At 43.0% G+C, this 19,243-nt stretch overlaps 1 protein-coding gene across 1 annotated transcript in view; it reads left to right on the top strand.

The window, feature by feature from the left end:
• PSME4 (proteasome activator subunit 4) overlaps positions 1-19,243 on the top strand; it is a 2,990,260-nt gene that overhangs the window by 2,126,134 nt on the left and 844,883 nt on the right. Inside the window, exon 33 of the mRNA XM_044055122.1 lies at positions 15,395-15,548. Within this exon, the coding sequence (XP_043911057.1) occupies positions 15,395-15,548 (154 nt within the window). The remainder of the gene's footprint in view (positions 1-15,394; positions 15,549-19,243) is intronic.

Below are 19,243 nucleotides of genomic sequence, written 5' to 3'. Positions count from 1 at the left end.
GCTTTCAGTTAATATTATCGTTTAGTCCTAAGAAAAAGTACACTGGCTACCGCTAAATAAATAAAATAAATAGTGCATTGTACTATTAAATGCATTGAGACTGTTGGGGAGGCTAATACTTCTCATTCATTTCACCCAGTTTCAAACCTTTAAATGTCAGATTTCATTCAGCAAAGAGTGCTCAGAACTCTCAAGATTTTGTGCTTGCACTTGAAGACAGCTCTTCTCTAAGTGAAAGCAGGCAGCAATGAGAAAAAAATGCTGACAGCTTTGCAGATGCATGAAGGAATTTTTATAAATTTCACTTAGAACACAATGTACAGACTACCCCCCTGGCCAACTGCCTGTAACTGCTGACATATTGTTTCCGTTATAGAGCATTTGCTAAAGGAGGAAATAAGCCAATAACTTGCAGCTGAAAGAAACTTGCCGTTTTCCACACCTTTCATTATTTTGTCTTAGCATTCAAGCTTATTTGCTTTACAAATGTATCTGTAGCTTAAAGCAACATTACTCTAAACATCCACCCTTGCAAAAGCAGGGGAAGTTACCATCTTCTTTCTACATATATCGGTATAGATGCTCTTCATGTTTCACTGTTACAGTCATCACCTGGGGGTTAACCCTGCTGTGGGTAGCCCTCGGCCGGCCCGAAAACCAGAGTCAACGTTTTTCTGCGTTGGTTGCTGACGCTTGCTGGCTGACGTCAGGTGGTCAGTGCTATAAAGGACGGCAGCCAACGTCATTACATCAGTCTTTCTTGCTGTGGAGCCCATAGCAGAAGCAGTTCACAAGTGTGCCGGTCAGTTGCTACCAGAGTTCGAATTACAGCTAAAAATGTCTAAAGCTAAGTACCCCGTTGGGAATCCTTTTTACTTGCACTAACCGATATCCGAAAAAGTTAACAATTGCCTTGCCTGTGGAAAGCAAATACCACACAGAGACTTCCATTCTTACTGCGTCACTTGTTTAGGCCCAGACCACGATGTCCCCTGTTGCCGGTTCTGTGCCCTCTTTAATGTGAGAACCATTCATTGCAGAGCTCTTTTTGTAGCCATGTATTTTTGTCTTCTGTCTTCGTTTTCCGAAATGGCGTCCATCAGCCAGCAATCCATAGACTTTCCTAAAAAACATAAGGATAAATACAGAGACAGACCACACAAAGACAAGCCTGCCGACTACACCACTGCTAAGCAGGTTGTCAGTCCTCCGGAATTCAGTGAGGCTCTTTCGCAGCCCCTGATGCCCGATTCGATACCTTCACAGGCCTCTACTGAGACCCTTTTGGAGTCCGGTATGCTGCAGAAAACTTCTTCGTCTTCCGAACTTTTGTTTTTCTCTGCCTCGGTTGTGTCCGGAGCCGCGACGCAGGCACCGGCTTCTGAGGAGGTCTTTTGGACTACCGAATCTAGACTAAAACCAACGTCTTTTCCACCAACTACCATTTCTCTCAGACAAAATGGATATTCTTAGGTCTAGAGGCTGGGCCACTCCTAAGAAAATTACTTCCAGCCACCATTTTACCCCTCCTCCACCACCCCAAGCTCAAATGCTTAAAATGGCAGAGGATCTTATCTCCCTTATCAGGGGTAGTCAGGCCAAACCTTCTAAAAGGAAAAGAGACCCTTTCCCTGAAATACTGATAGAACAGGATGCTGAAGAGTCTGATTATTCAGATTTTTGAAGAGGAACAACCACGTCTTACTGCTTATGAGGTTTCAGATGCAAAGGAATCCATTCCTTCTGCTTCCCCACCAAAAGAACTTTCCTTTGGGGAAACCCTTCACACCCTCAGAGAACATTTCCGCTGGGAATCCCAGGACTTACTTCAGTCTAAGAAAAGACTAAGAGAGTTTCTAGACTTCTCCCAGCACAGATCCTTGCCCATCCCCCCTATCTTAGAGGTGGTTGATGATGTCTTCCATGAATCCAGCTTAACTCCTGACACCCTCCTGCCTGCTTCCAGAAAACCTGACAGGTACTACAGAGTACCGGGCTCTCACAAATACCTGTACAGTAATCCTGCTGCAGACCCAGAGGTTATTATACAGGGACCAAAAGGAGCTAAGGCTAGTTCTTTAAAGAATCCTACTCCTTCTGACACGGACTTCAGAGCTCTGGACAGATGGGGTAAAAAAGTATACAGCCCTGCAACCTTAGCTATCAGAACACTCCTGTCAGTTCCACATGTTAAAATTTCAACAACACACTTTGGAACTATTGAAACAAAAGATTTCTACCTTTTCTGACTGTGCCAATTCAAAAGAGCTAGCAGACTTACTGCACTCTACTTGTCAAGTGGCTAAACACTCTCTACACTGCAGATATGACACCCTAGAATCCTCAGGCAGGGCAGCGGTGTCAGGATCAGTCATTAGAAGACATGCATGGTTGAAGGAACAACCTATCCCTGATCATGTCAAATCTAAATTACTTGATACCTTTGGATAAGGACCAGTTGTTTGGAGAAAAAGCAGAAGAGGTGCTTAAAAAGATGGAAGACAAAGCAAAATCTATGCAAACAGTAAAAGATTTTCTTCAGGTACAACTTCCTAGGTTCAGGAGGAATTTTCTCTCAAAACACTGGTCCTTTCCCGCACCTAGCATACAGGGGCAAGGTAAGCCCCGTAGGGACAGGCCACCAAGACTCCTATCCCAGGGACAGCACAGAACCAAACAGTGGACCACTTCCTCTCCAAAGACAAGGGAGTTCTAAGCCATCCCTGTATGACAAAAACTCTCAATGGTTCTCTCTCCCCCCATGTGCCCTCTTTTCAGTCACAAAAAAACTAGGAGGAAGGCTCTCCCTCTGCAAATAGAAGTGACTTTCTGTAACAAAGGACCAATGGGTCTTAAAGACCATTTCTCCGGGATACAAATTCTCCTTCAACGAACTCCCAATTCCAAGAGGGTACCCAGACCTACCTCCAAATCAGTGGGCAGAGGCATTGAAACAAGTCCAAACTCTCATATCTCAAGGGGCAGTAGAACCTGTCCCCTCAGATCAAACAGGCAAAGGCTTTTATTCCAGACTATTCCTTGTTCCCAGAAAAGAGGGCACTTGGTGCCCCATCCTGGATCTTTCCATTCTGAACACCTTCCTGGTGGTCCTCAAATTCAAAATGCTGACAAAAGATACTTGGTTAGTTACCCTAGATCTAAAAGATGCCTACCTCCATATCCCCATAAGGGAATCCTGCAGGAAATTCCTTCGCTTCAGAGCAGGCTCACAACACTTTCATTTCTCTGCGCTACCCTTTGGCTTATCTACTGCTCCTAGGGTATTCACCAAATGCTTAGCCCTGGCCATAGCATTTTGCAGACAAAAAAATATACAAATTTACCCGTACCTGTACAACTGCCTCATTCAGGCAGAGTGCAAAGAAAAGCTCCTCAAGGACCTCCTCTTTGTCAAAACCCTCATAACCTCCTTAGGGTACACCATCAACAAGAAGAAATCAAAGCATACTCCCTCCAGGGAGATCATTTTCTTGGGAGCTCTACTGGATACAGCATCACAAATGGCTTTCCTATCCCCAGAGAAACAGAGCTTCCTGCCTCTTTATTTTACACAGCTGGTTTTCAGAAGTCACCTCACTGTGTGGAAGTTCCTGCAAACTTTAGGGTACATGGCATCCTGCATTCTTCTAATTCCTTTGGCCAGGCTTCACATGAGAAACCTTCAGTGCTACCCAAAGAACCTTTAGTATCAGCACTCTCAGCCTCTAGAGAACTCTCTACCTCTGATCCCCTGTATACAGGCCGAGTTTCTTTGGTGGGCAGGGGCCTGTGACCATAACAAGGGTCTTCCCTTCACCCTCCCCCCAACTGGGCAAACCATTACCACCAAAGCCTCAGGCATAGCTTGGGCCACTCAGCTATAAGGCAGGTCCACCCAAGGTCTTTATGATGCCCAGCACCTTCCCTTACACATCAACCAGAAGAAAATGATCGCATTACAAAAGGCTCTGACATCCTTCAGACCCCGTCTAAAGCCAGGGGTTCTCCTTATCAAAAGAGACAACACCACAGTAATGTGGTACATCAACAAACAGGGAGGGACCCAATCTTACCCTTTGTGCAGGCTAGCCATGAACCTGTGGCTGACAGCCTTTTTCATGGGACTACATCTGATAGCACAATACCTACCAGGGGTCAGCAACACCCTGGCAGACCACTTAAGCAGAAACCTTCTGGTCCCCCACAAATGGCAGCTCCACAGAAAAATATTTTGCAAATAACTCAGGCTTGGGGGACTCCGGAGGTGGATCTCTTTGCTTCGCATCCCAACCATCAGCTGAAAAAATTCTGTACCAGGGAGTATCACCACCTAGCCTGGAAGGTGGATGCCATGACCTTCCCCCTGAACACCCTTTTTGTGTACGTATTCCCTCCTCTGCCTCTTATCCCCAAGGTTCTGATCAGAATAAGAGATGAGAGGCCAAAGGCCATCCTCATTGCTCCAGATTGGCCCAGGCAACATTGGTACCCCTTATGCACATCCTGACCTTACAGCCTCCCAGGCAGCTTCCCCTGATCTCAGACCTCTTAACTCGGGGGTGGGGTGGTATGCTGCACCCAGACCTGTAGACTGTCAAACTATCACCATGGCTTATACTCTAAAGGCAAACAAGGGGGGCCCCTGTTAAGCAAACAGGTCCTAGACATCTTCACAGAGGCCAGAACGCCCAGCACCAGAAAATGCTATGCAGGAAAATGGAAAAGATTCTGCTCCTAGAGCCAATCTAGAGGGGGCAGTACCTCACAACCTTCCATTCCTCTTATCCTGGACTACCTCGCAGAGCTACTTAATACTGGCCTCTCCTTCTCCTCTATTAAAATCCACGCCTCAGCCATTTCAGCTCATTTTGATACAGAACAGCCCCTGTTTTCCCATTGTTTGATTAAACAGTTCCTCAGAGGAGCTTCTAATATCAGACCTCCCAGAAGGCCACCCACTCCAGCCTGGGACCTGAATTATGTTTTGGAAAAACTTACTTTGCCTTCCTTCAAACCTGCTGCTTCAGCAGAACTAAAGTACCTCTCATGGAAGACTGCTTTTCTCCTAGCTGTCACTTCACCCAGAAGGGTTTCAGAGCTACAGGGGCTGATGGCCATTGAGCCCTTTATCATCTTCCATGCAGACAGGGTCTCCCTGAGTATCAATCCCTCCTTTATGCCCAAGGTGATATCTGATGTAACTCTCAACCAGGCCATACATCTACCCACCTTCTTTCCTAACCCTCAAAACAAGGGTTAAAGAATTCTGCACTCACTGGATGTGCACATACAGCTCAGATACTATCTGGACCATACTAAACCCTTCAGGAAAATGAACCAATTTGCTTTAACATCTTTAGCATATATAGCTGTCATTGATAGTATTAAAATACCATTGACTGTACAGTTTGTAAAACTGCTTTACAGTATAACATGCCATTTACTTCATGACTTTATAAATGTAATAATAAGAAAAACTGTTTACTTACAGTTGCTTCTTTCCCTTTGTTAACCTCTTAAACATTAGTGGCATAAAGTTGGGGTATACTCTTTACTCTTCACCCACAGGGTTAACAAAGTCAACAAAATTCCTGTCTTTCTCAACCACTTTTTCTTGCAAAGCCATATTTAACATGTCTATCCCTATCTCCTTTGAGACTGATGGCTTATATTCTTCCATTTATTCATTGATTTCATTGTTGCTGGCTTTCTTCTTGATCATCTCCATCTTCCCACACCAGCCTGTAGTTCAACTCCAAGGTACTCCCGATTATTCTAGTCGGCTCCTGTATCTTTTCAGTTTCTCAAGCGTCCTCCTTTAGTGCAGTGGAAAAGGGTTCACTGGCAAAGTCTCTGTGTTTTAAGTCTCTTTCTGCCGGATGGCTCACTTTTTTTGGATACAATTTATGCACTCTTTGTAGACTGTTTTACATCAAAACAAGTCTTGATCCTCATGGAAAATTATTCTGAAGGCAGCTGACTACAGCAGCTTGAATGGCACAACTGCATCTCAGTAATCCCTGACTTCTGGGATACATTTCTTTTACTTCTGCCTGATGTACAGTGAATAAGCATTCTTACAAACATTCAGCTGTCTCTAGCTTTAATACTTTTCCTTTCTGCTGCAGTCTTTATGGGATCAACTCTTTTTGCTGGTATGACTACCTCTTTATTATAGTCTTGACTGCTTTCTAGGTTTGGAGCATACATGACTGTGCCCTTTCAGTTCTCAAATCCTGCTGGGGAATCGAAATTCCAATTTGGTTATTTGTACTTTTATAGTATTAGAAGTGTGTCTTCCAGTTTCTCTGGTACAGCAGACAGTCTCAGGTTTTTCTTTGCTCTTTGTCTTCTAACTTTGTATTTTGTTGTTTGAAACACCTCTTTTTGATAAGCCTTGTATTCAACTAGCATTTTCTTCATCTTCTGATTTTTGTAGTTTTATTAGTTCATCTGACTAAGCCACGTGGTACAGCGGTAGCGTTGTTACCTCACAGCAAGAAGTTCTCCTGTTCGATTCATGGCTAGAGTGCCTTCTGTGTGAAGTCTGTATGTCCTCCCCGCGGTCGAGTGGCCTTCGAAAGAGATGCGTGAATGAGCGTGCCTTCGCTGAAGGTTGGGCATCAGGCTGGCAACTCAGCACCATAAAAATCGACTGCCAATCATTAGCACACTGTAGTTCCGCTGTGGCGACCCCTAACCGGGAAAAGCCAAAAAGACAAACAACAATCAGTTCATCTGACTGGTTAGTTAAAGCTTTTTCTATTTTCCAGTCTTTTTTATTCGAGTTAATATATTTGTTGAATGTTAAATTTATTTTGAATACTTCTGAGTGCAGTGGATTTATTTATTTTGCCTCTAAATTACTTGAAACCAGTTCTTGTACCAGAGCTGAAACTTGAACTGAGTTTTGCTGAGCACCTGCAAGATTCTTCTCAGCCAGACTTTTCTTTTTTGTTCTGGTTGATTTTTCTCTCAGGTTCTCCAAAGTTCTTCTTTGCTAACATCCAGGTAGTGTAATTACTAGCCAGTGACTAAATTCCACCCAAACTGGCAGTTTCAGTGGCCCCTTTTTTTCAGCTTCTGTTTTTACACTGGAAGATCTGAAATCACCCTGTCGATCTGTTTGCCAACATTTTGTCAGCCCTCCAAGCATTATTATGTGGAGCCCCAACTCCAGGAGTTTGGTCTCCTTAGATACCTCAGTATTTCAGGGCTTGGACTTTTGCATAATCTTTTATATCTTTTCTTACTCCTAATTCCCTGTTTTGATTTTCCAGACTTGAGTCTATATTGTTAGAACAACTGAGAGACAGAGGAGGTCTTTTGTAGTTAGAAATAGCAGATCCAGTGAAAAAAGTGTGAGGTGAACTCTTAAGTATGTTTGAGTTCATTGTTACTTCTTGCTTGCCATTTCCCCATCAGTACTTTCCTACAGAAACAAATTTGATGGAAGGTGAGGACAGGTTCACTGTATGTCTTCCAGTGATAGTCATTAGAATCCTGTATAAAAGCTTCTCAAGTGAAGAAGAGATTATCAGCTGAATAAGAAGAGCTGTCTGCTTGCAGGTGTTTTGTTTTTAACTAGTTCAAGATGCCTTGAAAGGTCTGGCTTGATAGTGGGTGCCTTTGTAGCAGTCTTTTATACAGGTGAAATAAAGCAACAGATGTATAGGAATATGTACAGAGCGGGATGCAGGACTAAATTATTACTTCAGTCTATATTTTATGTCATTCCTGTAATGGTAATAAATTCCATTAATAATTCTACCATCAACTGCATCTGGTAAACTGCAAACAGCTTGACCTCCTGACCATATCAGCTTCCCAACACAAACCTGGAGAAATTGCTGCTGCCTGTCACTGCAAAGGAACTAAGGTATCTTAAGGGCAAATACTGAGGTGAAGTGTGTAGTGTAAAGTCATCTTACAGCACTTGGCTCTGTGATGGAATGATTTAGTGTTGGTACTTCCATTCACAACAAACAGCTGGAACAGTTCTGCTGCAGGACTCGGGGTTGGAAAACAGTCTCATTTCTTTGGATGAAAATGTTCCTGTATGCCTTTCCACTGATATCCAGGTCATTCTGAAGATGCAGAAGGACTCTCCAAAGATCATTGGAGTGACTTCTTTTTGCCCAGGCAACAGTAGATGTTCATCGTGTTTGCACTGTTGCAGTTATTACTCTTGGGTTATCCTGCTGGCAGGCTACCCACAGTCGGCCTGAATTCCAAAGTCTAGGTCCGGCGTCGGTTACTTTCGCTTCTTCCCTGACGTCAGTGTGCCAGGGGTATAAAAGATGCAGCCGACGCCATTTTCTTTAGTCTTTCTTGCCGCGCGGTGCCCGAAGCAAAAGCAGTTCGCAAGTGCCGGTCGGCCGACTCCTGAGATTTTCACAGACTAATTTCAGATCCGACGTCTTCATTAAAGCTAAGTGTACCCCATTGGGGAAACTTTTTTCTTGCTCCAGACCGATGTCAGAAAAAGTTAACAATTGTATTTCTTGTGGGAAGCAAATACCGCATAAGGATTTTCATTCTTACTGTATTCCTTGCCTAGGCCCTGATCATAATGTTGCTAGCTGTCTGTTTTTTGCTAGATTCAACCAACACACTATTAAGCGTCAGTTTGATTTTGCTTTTCATTACTTTGGCCGGAAATTCAATTATATAATGCCGTTGGAAAAGCCGACGACCAGAGTTTGTAAAAAAAAACGCAAGGAAAAAGAGAAGGGCAGGCATCCGAGATCCAAAACCGACGACGAGGCTTCCGCTAAGCCAGTCGCCGGTTCTCAGTGAGGCACTTTCGCAGCCCCTGATGCCCGCTACCTCAGAGCCACAGGCCGCTGACTACTCCCATGTGGAGCCAGCTAGGCCTCTGTATACTCAAGGTATTGGACACTCGGAAATCATTCCCTCAGATGGGTCCGGAGCCGCTGAGCAGGCATCGGCTTCTGAGGGTGTTTTCAGACCTACACAGCTATATGTAAAGCCTACTTCAGCTTCAAAACAAAGACTAAAGCAGCTTTAAAGACAAAGAAACAAGTACAGCATTCTCCAGGACAAACTTCCATGCCTAAGAAACAGATGCTCAAAATGGCCGAAGACCTTATTACCTTGATCAGGGGTTCCATCCCCTTCCTGATAAGAGGCCTAGGCAAGAGACTGACTATGACTCTTCAGATCAGGTTTCCATTTCCTCTGACTCCTCTTCTGTACAGGAATACTCTCTCCCTCCCTATGAGGATTCTGATGCTGAAGAATCCATTCCTTCAGCCTCTCCTCCTGAGGATTATTCTTTTGGGGAAACCCTGCATACCTTGAGGGAGCATGTCCACTGGGAGAGCCAAGATTACTCAGAATCAAAGAAAAGGCTTAGAGATTTTCTTTTACTTCCTCAGCAGACCTCTTGCTATTCCCCCTGTGCTAGACATTGTAGAAGATGTATTTTCAGAGTCCGGCCTTTCTCCAGACTCCTTACCTCCAGCTCCTGTTAAACCAGACAGATACTACAGGGTTCCAGATTCACATAAATTTCTTTATAAAATCCCTGCTGCTGACCCAGAAACTATTTCTCAGGGTCCCAAAGGGGTTAAGGCCGTTACTGCAAAAAACCCTATCCCTTCTGACAGGGATTCAAGGGCACTAGACAGATGGGGTAAAAGGTTTACACTTCTGCTACTTTGGCTGTGAAGGCTTTAAATTGTCAATTTCATATGATTAACTATCAGCAATACTTAATGTCACTGTTAAAACAGAAAATGTTGGCCAATTCTGATTGTGCAGAAAATAAGAAAATGCAGGATTTATTGCATGCAACTGAACAAGTGGGAAAGCATACATTGTAATGTGGTTTTGATTCTCTGGAGGCCTCCTGCAGGGCCGCAGTTATGGGTTCTGTCATTAGGAGGCATGCTTGGTTAAAGGAACAAAATCTGCCTGATCATGTTAAAGCAAAATTATTAGATGCTCCATTACAGCATGATACTTTATTTGGTGTTAAAGCAGAGAAGGTTTTGAAGAAAATGGAGGACAAAGTGAAATCTATGCAAACAGTAAAGGATTTTTTACAGGTTCAGCCACCAAGATTTAGCAGGAACTGGCCCTTTCCAGTGTCGGACAGGCCACAAAGAGGCAGATACAGACGTCCCAGAGGCAGATCCCAGCCCCAGGGCTCATACAGGCCTAAACAGTGGGGCACTTCTACCTCTAAAAGTGGAGAAGACAAAGCACAGCCATACAGGAAACAGTCCCAATGACTTGCCTCTGCCAGCACCAAGCACTTATCTTCTTGCAGCCTCCTTAGGGGGAAAATGAGCAATTTTCTCTCAAAATTGGCACATGATCACCCAGGACAAATGGGTATTGAATATAGTGTCCCAGGTCTACAGGTTCTACTTTCACACCCTGCCAAAGGCAAAAGGTATGCCAAACCTGCCGCACAATCAATGGGCAGAGGCACAAAAACAAATTTCGTCCCTTATGAACATGAGGGCCATTCAGCAAGTACCACAGCAAGAGCAGGGACAAGAATTTTGCTCAAGACTTTTCTTGGTACCCAGAAAGGACAAAGCCTGGAGACCAATACTGGACCTGTCTTTTCTAAACACATTTCTGGACGTTCCAAAATTCAAAATGTTAACTCTGCAGCAGCTTCTGCCCATGCTGGGCAAGAATGCTTGGCTTGTAACTTTGGACCTAAAAGAGGCATACCTTCATATCCCAGTCAGACAGTCTTGCAGAAGATACCTCAGATTCATAGCTGGCTCAGTGCACTACCAATTCTCTGCACTGCCCTTTGGCTTATCTACTGTGCCCAGGGTCTTCACAAAATGCCTGGCACCAGTAATTGCATTTTGCAGACAAAGAGGAATTCAAATATATCCTTACTTGGATGACTGCCTTATACAAGCAGAGAACAAGGACACTCTACTAAAGCATCTGGCATTCGTAGAGAGATTATTAATTTGCCTAGGGTACACAGTAAACAAAAAGAAATCAAAACTAGTACCCTCTCAAGAGATAATATTCCTGGGTGCAAGCTTAAATACAACTGCCCAGATGGCTTATCTCACGCCAGACAAACAAAGGCAACTAACTTCTTACTTCAAAATGTTGGCAGCAAAGACACAGTTATTTGTAAGAAAAATTCTGCAGGCTTTGGGCTTCATAGCATCCTGCATTCTGCTAATTCCATATGCCAGACTGCATATGAGGAAACTTCAATGGTACCTAAAAAGTGTCTGGACTCAACATTGTCAAAGCCTGGAAGCATTAATTACCCTCATTCCTTGCCTGCAACAGGAGTTTCAATGGTGGGCACATGCCTGTCACCTCAACAAGGGACAGCCATTCGCTCTACCACAGCCAGGCAGTCAATAACAACAGATGCATCAGATTATGCCTGGGGAGCACACATGGCAGGAAAATGTATTCAGGGCACATGGTTCACAAGCCAAATGCATCTACATATCAATCAAAAAGAGATGTTAGCTTTTTAGAATGCCCTGACAGCTTTCAAGGATCTACTCCATCCAGGACAACTACTGATAAGGACGGACAATACTACAGTCATGTGGTACATAAACAAGCAGGGAGGCACACATTCCTACCCTCTCTGCAGACAAGCCATGACTTTGTGGGACACAGCATTGACTTATCAAGTACACCTGCAAGCACAATTCCTGCCAGGAAAGAACAATACTCTGACAGATGAACTAAGCAAAAACCTCACGGGTCCCCATGAGTGGAAACTGGATCCACAAGTCTTCAGCATGATAACAAAGGAATGGGGATGCCCAGACATAGATCTATTTGTCTCCCCTCACAACTGCCAACTACAGAAATTCTGCACAATGACTTATCACAAGCAAGCATTGAAAGTGGATGCCCTGTCATTCAGCTGGAAAAGTCTAACAGTATATGCCTTTCCTCCTCTGCCTCTCCTCCCCAAGGTACTCCTAAAGGTCAGACAAGAGAAGCCAAGAAAGATTCTGATTGCCTCAGACTGGCCACGCCAGCACTGGTACCCAATCCTAAAAAGTTTGTCTCAAGGCCCTGCTTGGACATTGCCTCTAATTCCTCACTTACTGATCCAGCGAAATAATCAGATTCTGCACAACCAACTCAGGACCCTAAATCTGGCAGCATGGCAGATAATGTAATCATTCAAAACACACCTCTCTCTAAAGCAGTGATGGATGTTATTTTGGAGGCCAGGAGGCCCAGTACCAAAAAATCTTATGCAGAAAAATGGAAAAGATTCTGTGCTTGGAACCAGGCACAAAGAATTGACACATCTGTACCAAATATTCCTCAGATTTTACAATACCTAACTGAGATGCTGGACAAAGGCCTATCCTTTTCATCAATTAAAATTCATGCCTCTGCCATTTCAGCTCAGTACAATACAGAACCTCCTATTTTCTCCCATCCATTGCTAAGGCAGTACCTCAGAGGGGCCAAAAACATAAGACCTCCAAGGAGAGCCCCAGTACCTGCATGGGACCTCAATTATGTCTTGGAAAAACTCACACTGCTGCCTTTTGAGCCAGCCAATACAACTGATATAAAGTTTTTATCTTGGAAAACAGCTCTGCTCCTAGCAATAACCTCTGCAAGACGAGTTTCAGAGCTACAGGCACTCGTGGCTGTGGAACCTTTCATTTTCCATCCAGACAGGGTTTCTCTAAGGATGAACCCAACATTTATGCCTAAGGTAGTGTCCAGTGTGGCACTTAACCAAACCATTCATTTGCCTACCTTTTATCCAAACCTACAGAATAAGGGTGAGAGACTTCTGCATTCCTTGGACATAACACAGACAACTACGCTTCTACTTGGACAGAACTAAAGCTTTCAGAAAAACTGAGCAACTTTTAGTGGCATATGCTGCAGGATCTCAAGGAAAGCCTATCTCAAAACAGACTATTTCAAAATGGATAGGCCACTGCATTCATTTCTACTACTCACAACATGGCAAATCAGTGCCCAAGGGCATTAGGCCTCATTCTACCAGGGCAGCAGCCACTTCATCAGCCTTTCTCAGAGGAGTACCAACCAAAGACATTTCAGAGGCTGCAACTTGGAGTTCAGTGCACACCTTTACAAAGCACTACCATTTACCTCTCTACTCTAAATCCAGAGCAGGCTTCGCCACTGCAGTTCTGCAAGGCCTTATAGCCTCTCCTAATCCTATTTAGCCCCAGCCACCCAACCTCAGCTTTGGGGGATTCAACCCAAGAGTAATGACTGCAACATTGAAACACGATGAACATAGTACAGTTGTGTACCTACCATAAATGTAGATGCTCAATTGTATTCACTGTTGCAGTCCAGGTTACCCACCCACCATCCCCCTTTTCTTTGCTGGGACTTAACTATATTTCTCTATCTTATACAACCTATGTGGTGTATTTGCTTGTAGATGAAGGAAATGTTTATTTTACTGCATGCATAATTATTGGCATAATTTTTTAGCCTACCATTTTGGGGGCATCTGGGGCAAGAAAAACTGAAGAAAATGGCATCGGCTGCATCTTTTATACCCCTGGTGCACTGACGTCAGGGAAGAGGCGACAGCAATCGACGCTGGACCTAGACTTTGGAATTCAGGCCGACTGCGGGTAACCTGCCAGCAGGATAACCCAAGAGTAATGACTGCAACAGTGAATACACTCAAACATCTACATTTATGGTAGGTACACAACTGTACTTTCCTCCTTTAATTTGGAAACGGCCAAGGGCACTTACCAGAAGCTTTCTTACAGACTGTACCTACTCGCATAAGACAGAGGTTGTTTAATGCACCCGACATGAAACAACTTCAAGCGAATGTCTGGATGATAAAATGTTAATACATTTTATGCACCTATTTTCTCAGGATGTGCAGCAGGTGTTAAAGAAGGCAAAGAAACCTGCTACCAGGAAATCATATATTAGCAGAAGGAAAAAAATTCTAGTTGGCACCACATTAAGAATCTAGTTCCTTTTAAGGCTAACATTTCTGTGGTTCTACATTATTTGTGAGAGTTAGCATCTGGCATTTCTTATTCTACTGTCTAATGGTTCATCTTTCATCCACTTCTGCACATCTCCCAATGGATCCCTGTATTTCAGTGCACTCTCATGTCAAGCTGTTTTTGAAAGGAGTTCTGCATAATTGTCTGCCTAGAAAGCAGGTGCTTCTCTTGGGTTCTTAATTTTGTTTTGGAAAAATTAACACTTGCTCTGTTTGACCAGCTTATCAAGCTGATCTGAAGTTTAGATTCTGAGCAGGAAAAACTGTGCTGCTTATTGCTGTGATCTCTGCAAGATTGTCTGAGTTGCATGCTGCTGTTGTAAGTCTCATTTTCTACAAAGGGTTTTTTTGAGAAAAAGTCTTTCATTTATACCTAAAGTTGTATCTGAGTTTACTTTGAACCAAGCTAGCAATATCCCTGTCTTCTTTCTAGAGCCTAAAAATGAGACAAAAAGGATAGCTCAAACTCTGGATGTCCAAAAACAACTGTTGAATACTATATGGGCATAACTAAAACCTCCAGAAATTATGATCAGTTTTTCATTTCTTATGAAAGTAAGGAAAAAAAAGGACAACCATTGTCAAATTAGAAGATTTCCAAATAGTTGTCCCATGGTATTTTCTTTTGTTATTCCTCTCCATAACAAGTCAGTCCTAGGCAGAATCAAAGCACATTCGTCTAGGGCCATGGCTTCTTCCATAGCTTTTAGGAAAGGGATGGACTTAAAGTATTCTAGAGGCATGCTAGGGCCATTCTCTAAGGGTTCCTGGACTCCTAACATTTCCCACTTCTAAACTTTATTATTCTACTCGTAAAACCTAGGCTACTGCTGGAGTAATCTAACTGTGAACGTAGTACTGTTGTGCAAATAAACTTTAACATGACAGTACCCGATCCCTGCCTCCACCCCCCCATTATTTTTGTATAATTTAGATTTGCCAGGGTGAAGATATTGATTTTTATGTACCTAGCATTAACCTATTTCAGGTATCTAGCTTCCCTTCTTTAGTTGGCATGAAAGCTCTGAATGGCTTGGCCCCAAGCCCACTGTTTTTACATCCTTGTCTACACAAGCCATTAACAGTCTGGCCATGTGGAAGGTGCCCCAAAGCTTTGGAAGCTGGACAACAGTTTCAGTCTGTGCAGGATATAATCCATGTGGCTTAGGCTACTGCAGCAATGATCTACTTGAACATCTACTGTTATAGTAAGTGTACTTGAACTGCTGTACTTTCTACCCTTTATTCCATACCAGTGAATGCAGTGCTTTTTTCCATTTATAGAATTGTTTTTGAGCTCTCTGCTGTTTCCATGATTAAACATTACATGGTTTGTTTTCAGAGGTTTAATTTTGTTTTGTGCTGTTTGAATAGGTGGCTGTAGAAAGCCTACTAGTCTCACCATAGGAGACAGGCCTGATAATCAGTGGCTACAGTATGACAGCAGCTGTTTACCAAAGACCAAAGAAGCCTGGGAGAACTGTCCCTTTGTTGAAAAAACACACTGGGGATACTACACATGGCCTCGGTAAGTTCTCTAATACATATGTATTTATGTGTGTGAGTGTGTGTGTGTGTGTGTGTGTGTATATCTGTATACATATACATATATATATATATATATATATTTTTTTTTTGTAACAGTAACCATTGTTAAGTTATTTGGGGATCTGTTGATACTGCTTAGAAGGATTTTTGGTGTAATGACACTCAATGGATTTACTGTAAGGAATGAACATTCATTTGACATCCAGTGTTAAATTTTTCCTTTTGTCTACAGATTGGACTTCAGGGCAGTTTTCCTTTAGTGATATCTTTGAATGACTTCAGCCAGTGCTGATGAAGGCTTCCTTTCCAGTCCCCTCCCACCATTAATTCCTAGACGTTTGAGCTTATTTATTATAAAAAGATTTTTTCCCAAGTCTTCTTCCCCTTGTGTTTGCCTATCATCAGCTTTCTCTCATAAAATCTCCAGACAACGGGATGTGGCCATCTTCCAAGTTGCTGTCAGTTTTTTTCTGTTTAACATAATCCTGTTACCCTGCAGTGTTCAGGATGAGCAGATCTCATAGAAAGCTGCACCATTTGAAGTGTGTGCTTCTATGCATGTGTTTGTCCCTGTTAGTCATGCTGCTTGTGTTATACCCAGCCTCCGCTGTGTGTCAGTCTTTGTGGCTGCTGACTCCTCCAGAGTGGGGGAGTAAAATCAGCTTTTGACCCCCTTCCCTAAGCTTACTTCTTCAGCTCCGAGTTTACTTAAGTTGTCTGAGCTACAGTCAGAGCTGTAACCCTCTGTGCTACAGAGGTGGCATAAAATAATCATTTATAAAAAACCTTATTCATCTCAGCTGGTATAAAATAGTTTTGAGTGTGATTCGTTAGTGTATAGATTGAAAAAGCACTGTCTTCTAAATACACACACACGCACACATATACACACTTACTTGAGTTGATTAATGAGACTTTGGAATTTTTGAGGGTTGACAAACCTGTTATACCAAATATTTTTTGCATTCCTTCCAAAAGTCCATTAATAAGTAGAAGATCCTCCGCTTCATCTAATTGTGGCAGTGGGAGGTTCTAAAACCAAGCCTTTGGCCAAGTATGTTTACACTTTAAAAACTTTTTTTGATGATAAACCTTATGTTCTTAAGGATACAGTTTGACAAAGGTGCTATATTTATGGGTATTTATGTGAAGGATTTGTTTTTAGTAATTCCACATCAGGAGGGACTACAATGGTTTCTTGAAGTTTTGACAAGTGATACCAAAATGTCTTCCACTGCTATCAATTTTCTGGTGGAAGCCATGGACATTGTATTGGCAAAAACCTTGTGTTTTTTGAGTCCTAGTACTTTAGACAGGTTACTGGGGTAGCTATGGTGGTGTCAGCAGCCCCAGTTTTTGCAAATATTTTGTTGTAGTGGGAGAAACAGTTTGTTCTTTCCTCTTCTTTTGCTGATAACTTCAAGGGTTTACCTGAAAGTTTTGGAAAATGTATTTATTTTATGGGTAGATAATTCTCACCGTATCAGTGAATTTTTGAGTTATATCAACTATACTACATTTCTAACTTTTAAACGACATTTAAACACGAAGGAAATTGATTTCTTGGATGTTAAAATTTCTAAAGATGTTGAGACTGGGTGTTTTTCTTCAACAATTTATAGGAAAGAGACATACTGTAACAGTTTATTGCACTTTAACAGTTACCAACCCTTGTGAACAAAAAAGAAGTGTGGTTGAAACTCAGTGCATTAGATTGTCACGTCTGATTTCTAATGATTCAGAATTTGGTGAAGAGGTGAACACTTTAACACAGATATTTTAAGACCGAGGTGGGAATTCAGCAAAGCTTTCATGATTTTTTTATTTTGGTGATGTGTACATGAGCACAAACAATTTTAGATTTGGTAGGTGTCGCTTAGCAGCGAGCAAGCATGCACAAACAGGGCAAGTTCCATGGAATGCAAATTACCTCATAAGCAGTTGAATCTTATGCAAATGACCCAGGTGGAGTGATCCAACAAGCAGAAAGGCATCTGTGTAGACTCTGTGTCAGTGTCGCACAGGAGTCTGTACAGACATAACAGAATGTAAAAGTCCACAATGTTAGATCACATACACATATGTGCAACAGGTAAATTGTGCATGTCTAAAAAAGGAAGAGAATATGTAAAATGAATAATAATTTTTTTAATTTCAACATGTTTGCACTATGTGCCGTAGTGCCCATACATGCTTAACAGAAGTAAAAAAAATAAATAAATTTCTAATATGGTTTTCATAAATACACTGTAGGACTTTGCATCGGGTCTGTACAACAGTGCATACTGCTGTTTCTAAGCTCACATGGCTATGAACCGTGTAGTATCTAGGCTGTCAGCATGGATATGTATGGAAAGAGGTGGATTTACTGACTTGCTAAAAGAAGCAAACGTGTCTGCATATCCAGTTTGTGTAGGCTCCTACACGATGTTGATATTCCCAGAGGATGTGGATGGCATCAGGGGGGTGTGTCTTATTATTCTTAGGATTTTTTGTTCCCAGCACACGTGTTTATGTGGACAGACTACCCACGTGACACTGATGACATAGGTAGCAATTAATTAAAACCAGATATCTTCAATAAACATTTTTGACTTTTGTATAAGCTGCGCTAAGTGCCGCAGTGCATAGCGGTGCACCGTGCACTAAAGTGTCGGACTTTTAAATAATGTTAATTATATCCTGGGCAGGTGAACTGCATCATAATTAGCTAATCCCACATGGTGGATCTAAAGCAGAACTGTATAAAATATGCATACACCCTACATTCTGATTTTCCCTCAGTACTCTGGGCTAATGGAGTAGAGACTTGGGAATTTTAACGGAGATATTGCTAGGGGCTGTTGCAGGTCTGCTACATCTGTATGTGCTAGATGCTGAAGTCACTGCTGCTGGTGCTGCTGTCAGTAGGCCTAGGCCGAGAAGAAGTGTGTTCAGGCCCAGGGTAACCTTTTCGGAGCTACATGAGCTGGAGGTTGTAGAGTGCTACCGGGTGGACACTGGAACTCACTGAACTCTGCTGCCCTCAACTCAGAGCCAGAGCTAACATTGGGGAACTCAACCCAGTGGAGACAAAGGTATGTGTAGCTCTTAGGATACTAGCTACAGGTACTTTTCAAAGACCAACTGGGGACATGATGGGGGTGTCACAGTCATCTGCATCCAGGATACTCCACCAAGTCCTGGATGCTATGCTTCCACATGTCAGTGAGTACATATCTTTTCCCCTTACCCCTGAGGTGAGGGCCAGCAATATGCAACACTTCCACCATGTAGCACACTACCCTGAAGTACTGGGTGCCATGGATTGCACACAAGTGCACATCAAGGCACCATCTGGTGAGCAGGGTCAATCTATGTTAACCACAAAGGGTACCACTCCATCAACTGCCACTTCATGTGCAATGCCCAGGAGATTATCCTGAATGTGCATGCTGGCAACCCTGGCAGATGTTCATCGTGTTACCCTGCTGCAGTCATCACACTTGGGTTATCCTGCCGTCAGGCGCTCCCGCAGTCGGCCAGAATTCCAAAGTCTTGGTCCGGTGTCAGTTGCAGTCACATCTTCCCTGACGTCAGAGCGCCAGGGGTATATCAGAGGCATCCAACGCCTTTTTCTCCAGTCTTTCTTGCTGCGCAGTGCCCGAAGCAGAAGCAGTTTGCAAGTGCCGGTTG

This window comes from Protopterus annectens, chromosome 1.part2 (genome assembly GCF_019279795.1).
Source record: "Protopterus annectens isolate FY-2018-M chromosome 1.part2, PAN1.0, whole genome shotgun sequence".
Taxonomy (NCBI): domain Eukaryota; kingdom Metazoa; phylum Chordata; order Ceratodontiformes; family Protopteridae; genus Protopterus; species Protopterus annectens.
The sequence above is the reverse complement of the archived record's forward strand: the minus strand, read 5'-3'. Positions and strand labels throughout refer to the sequence as shown.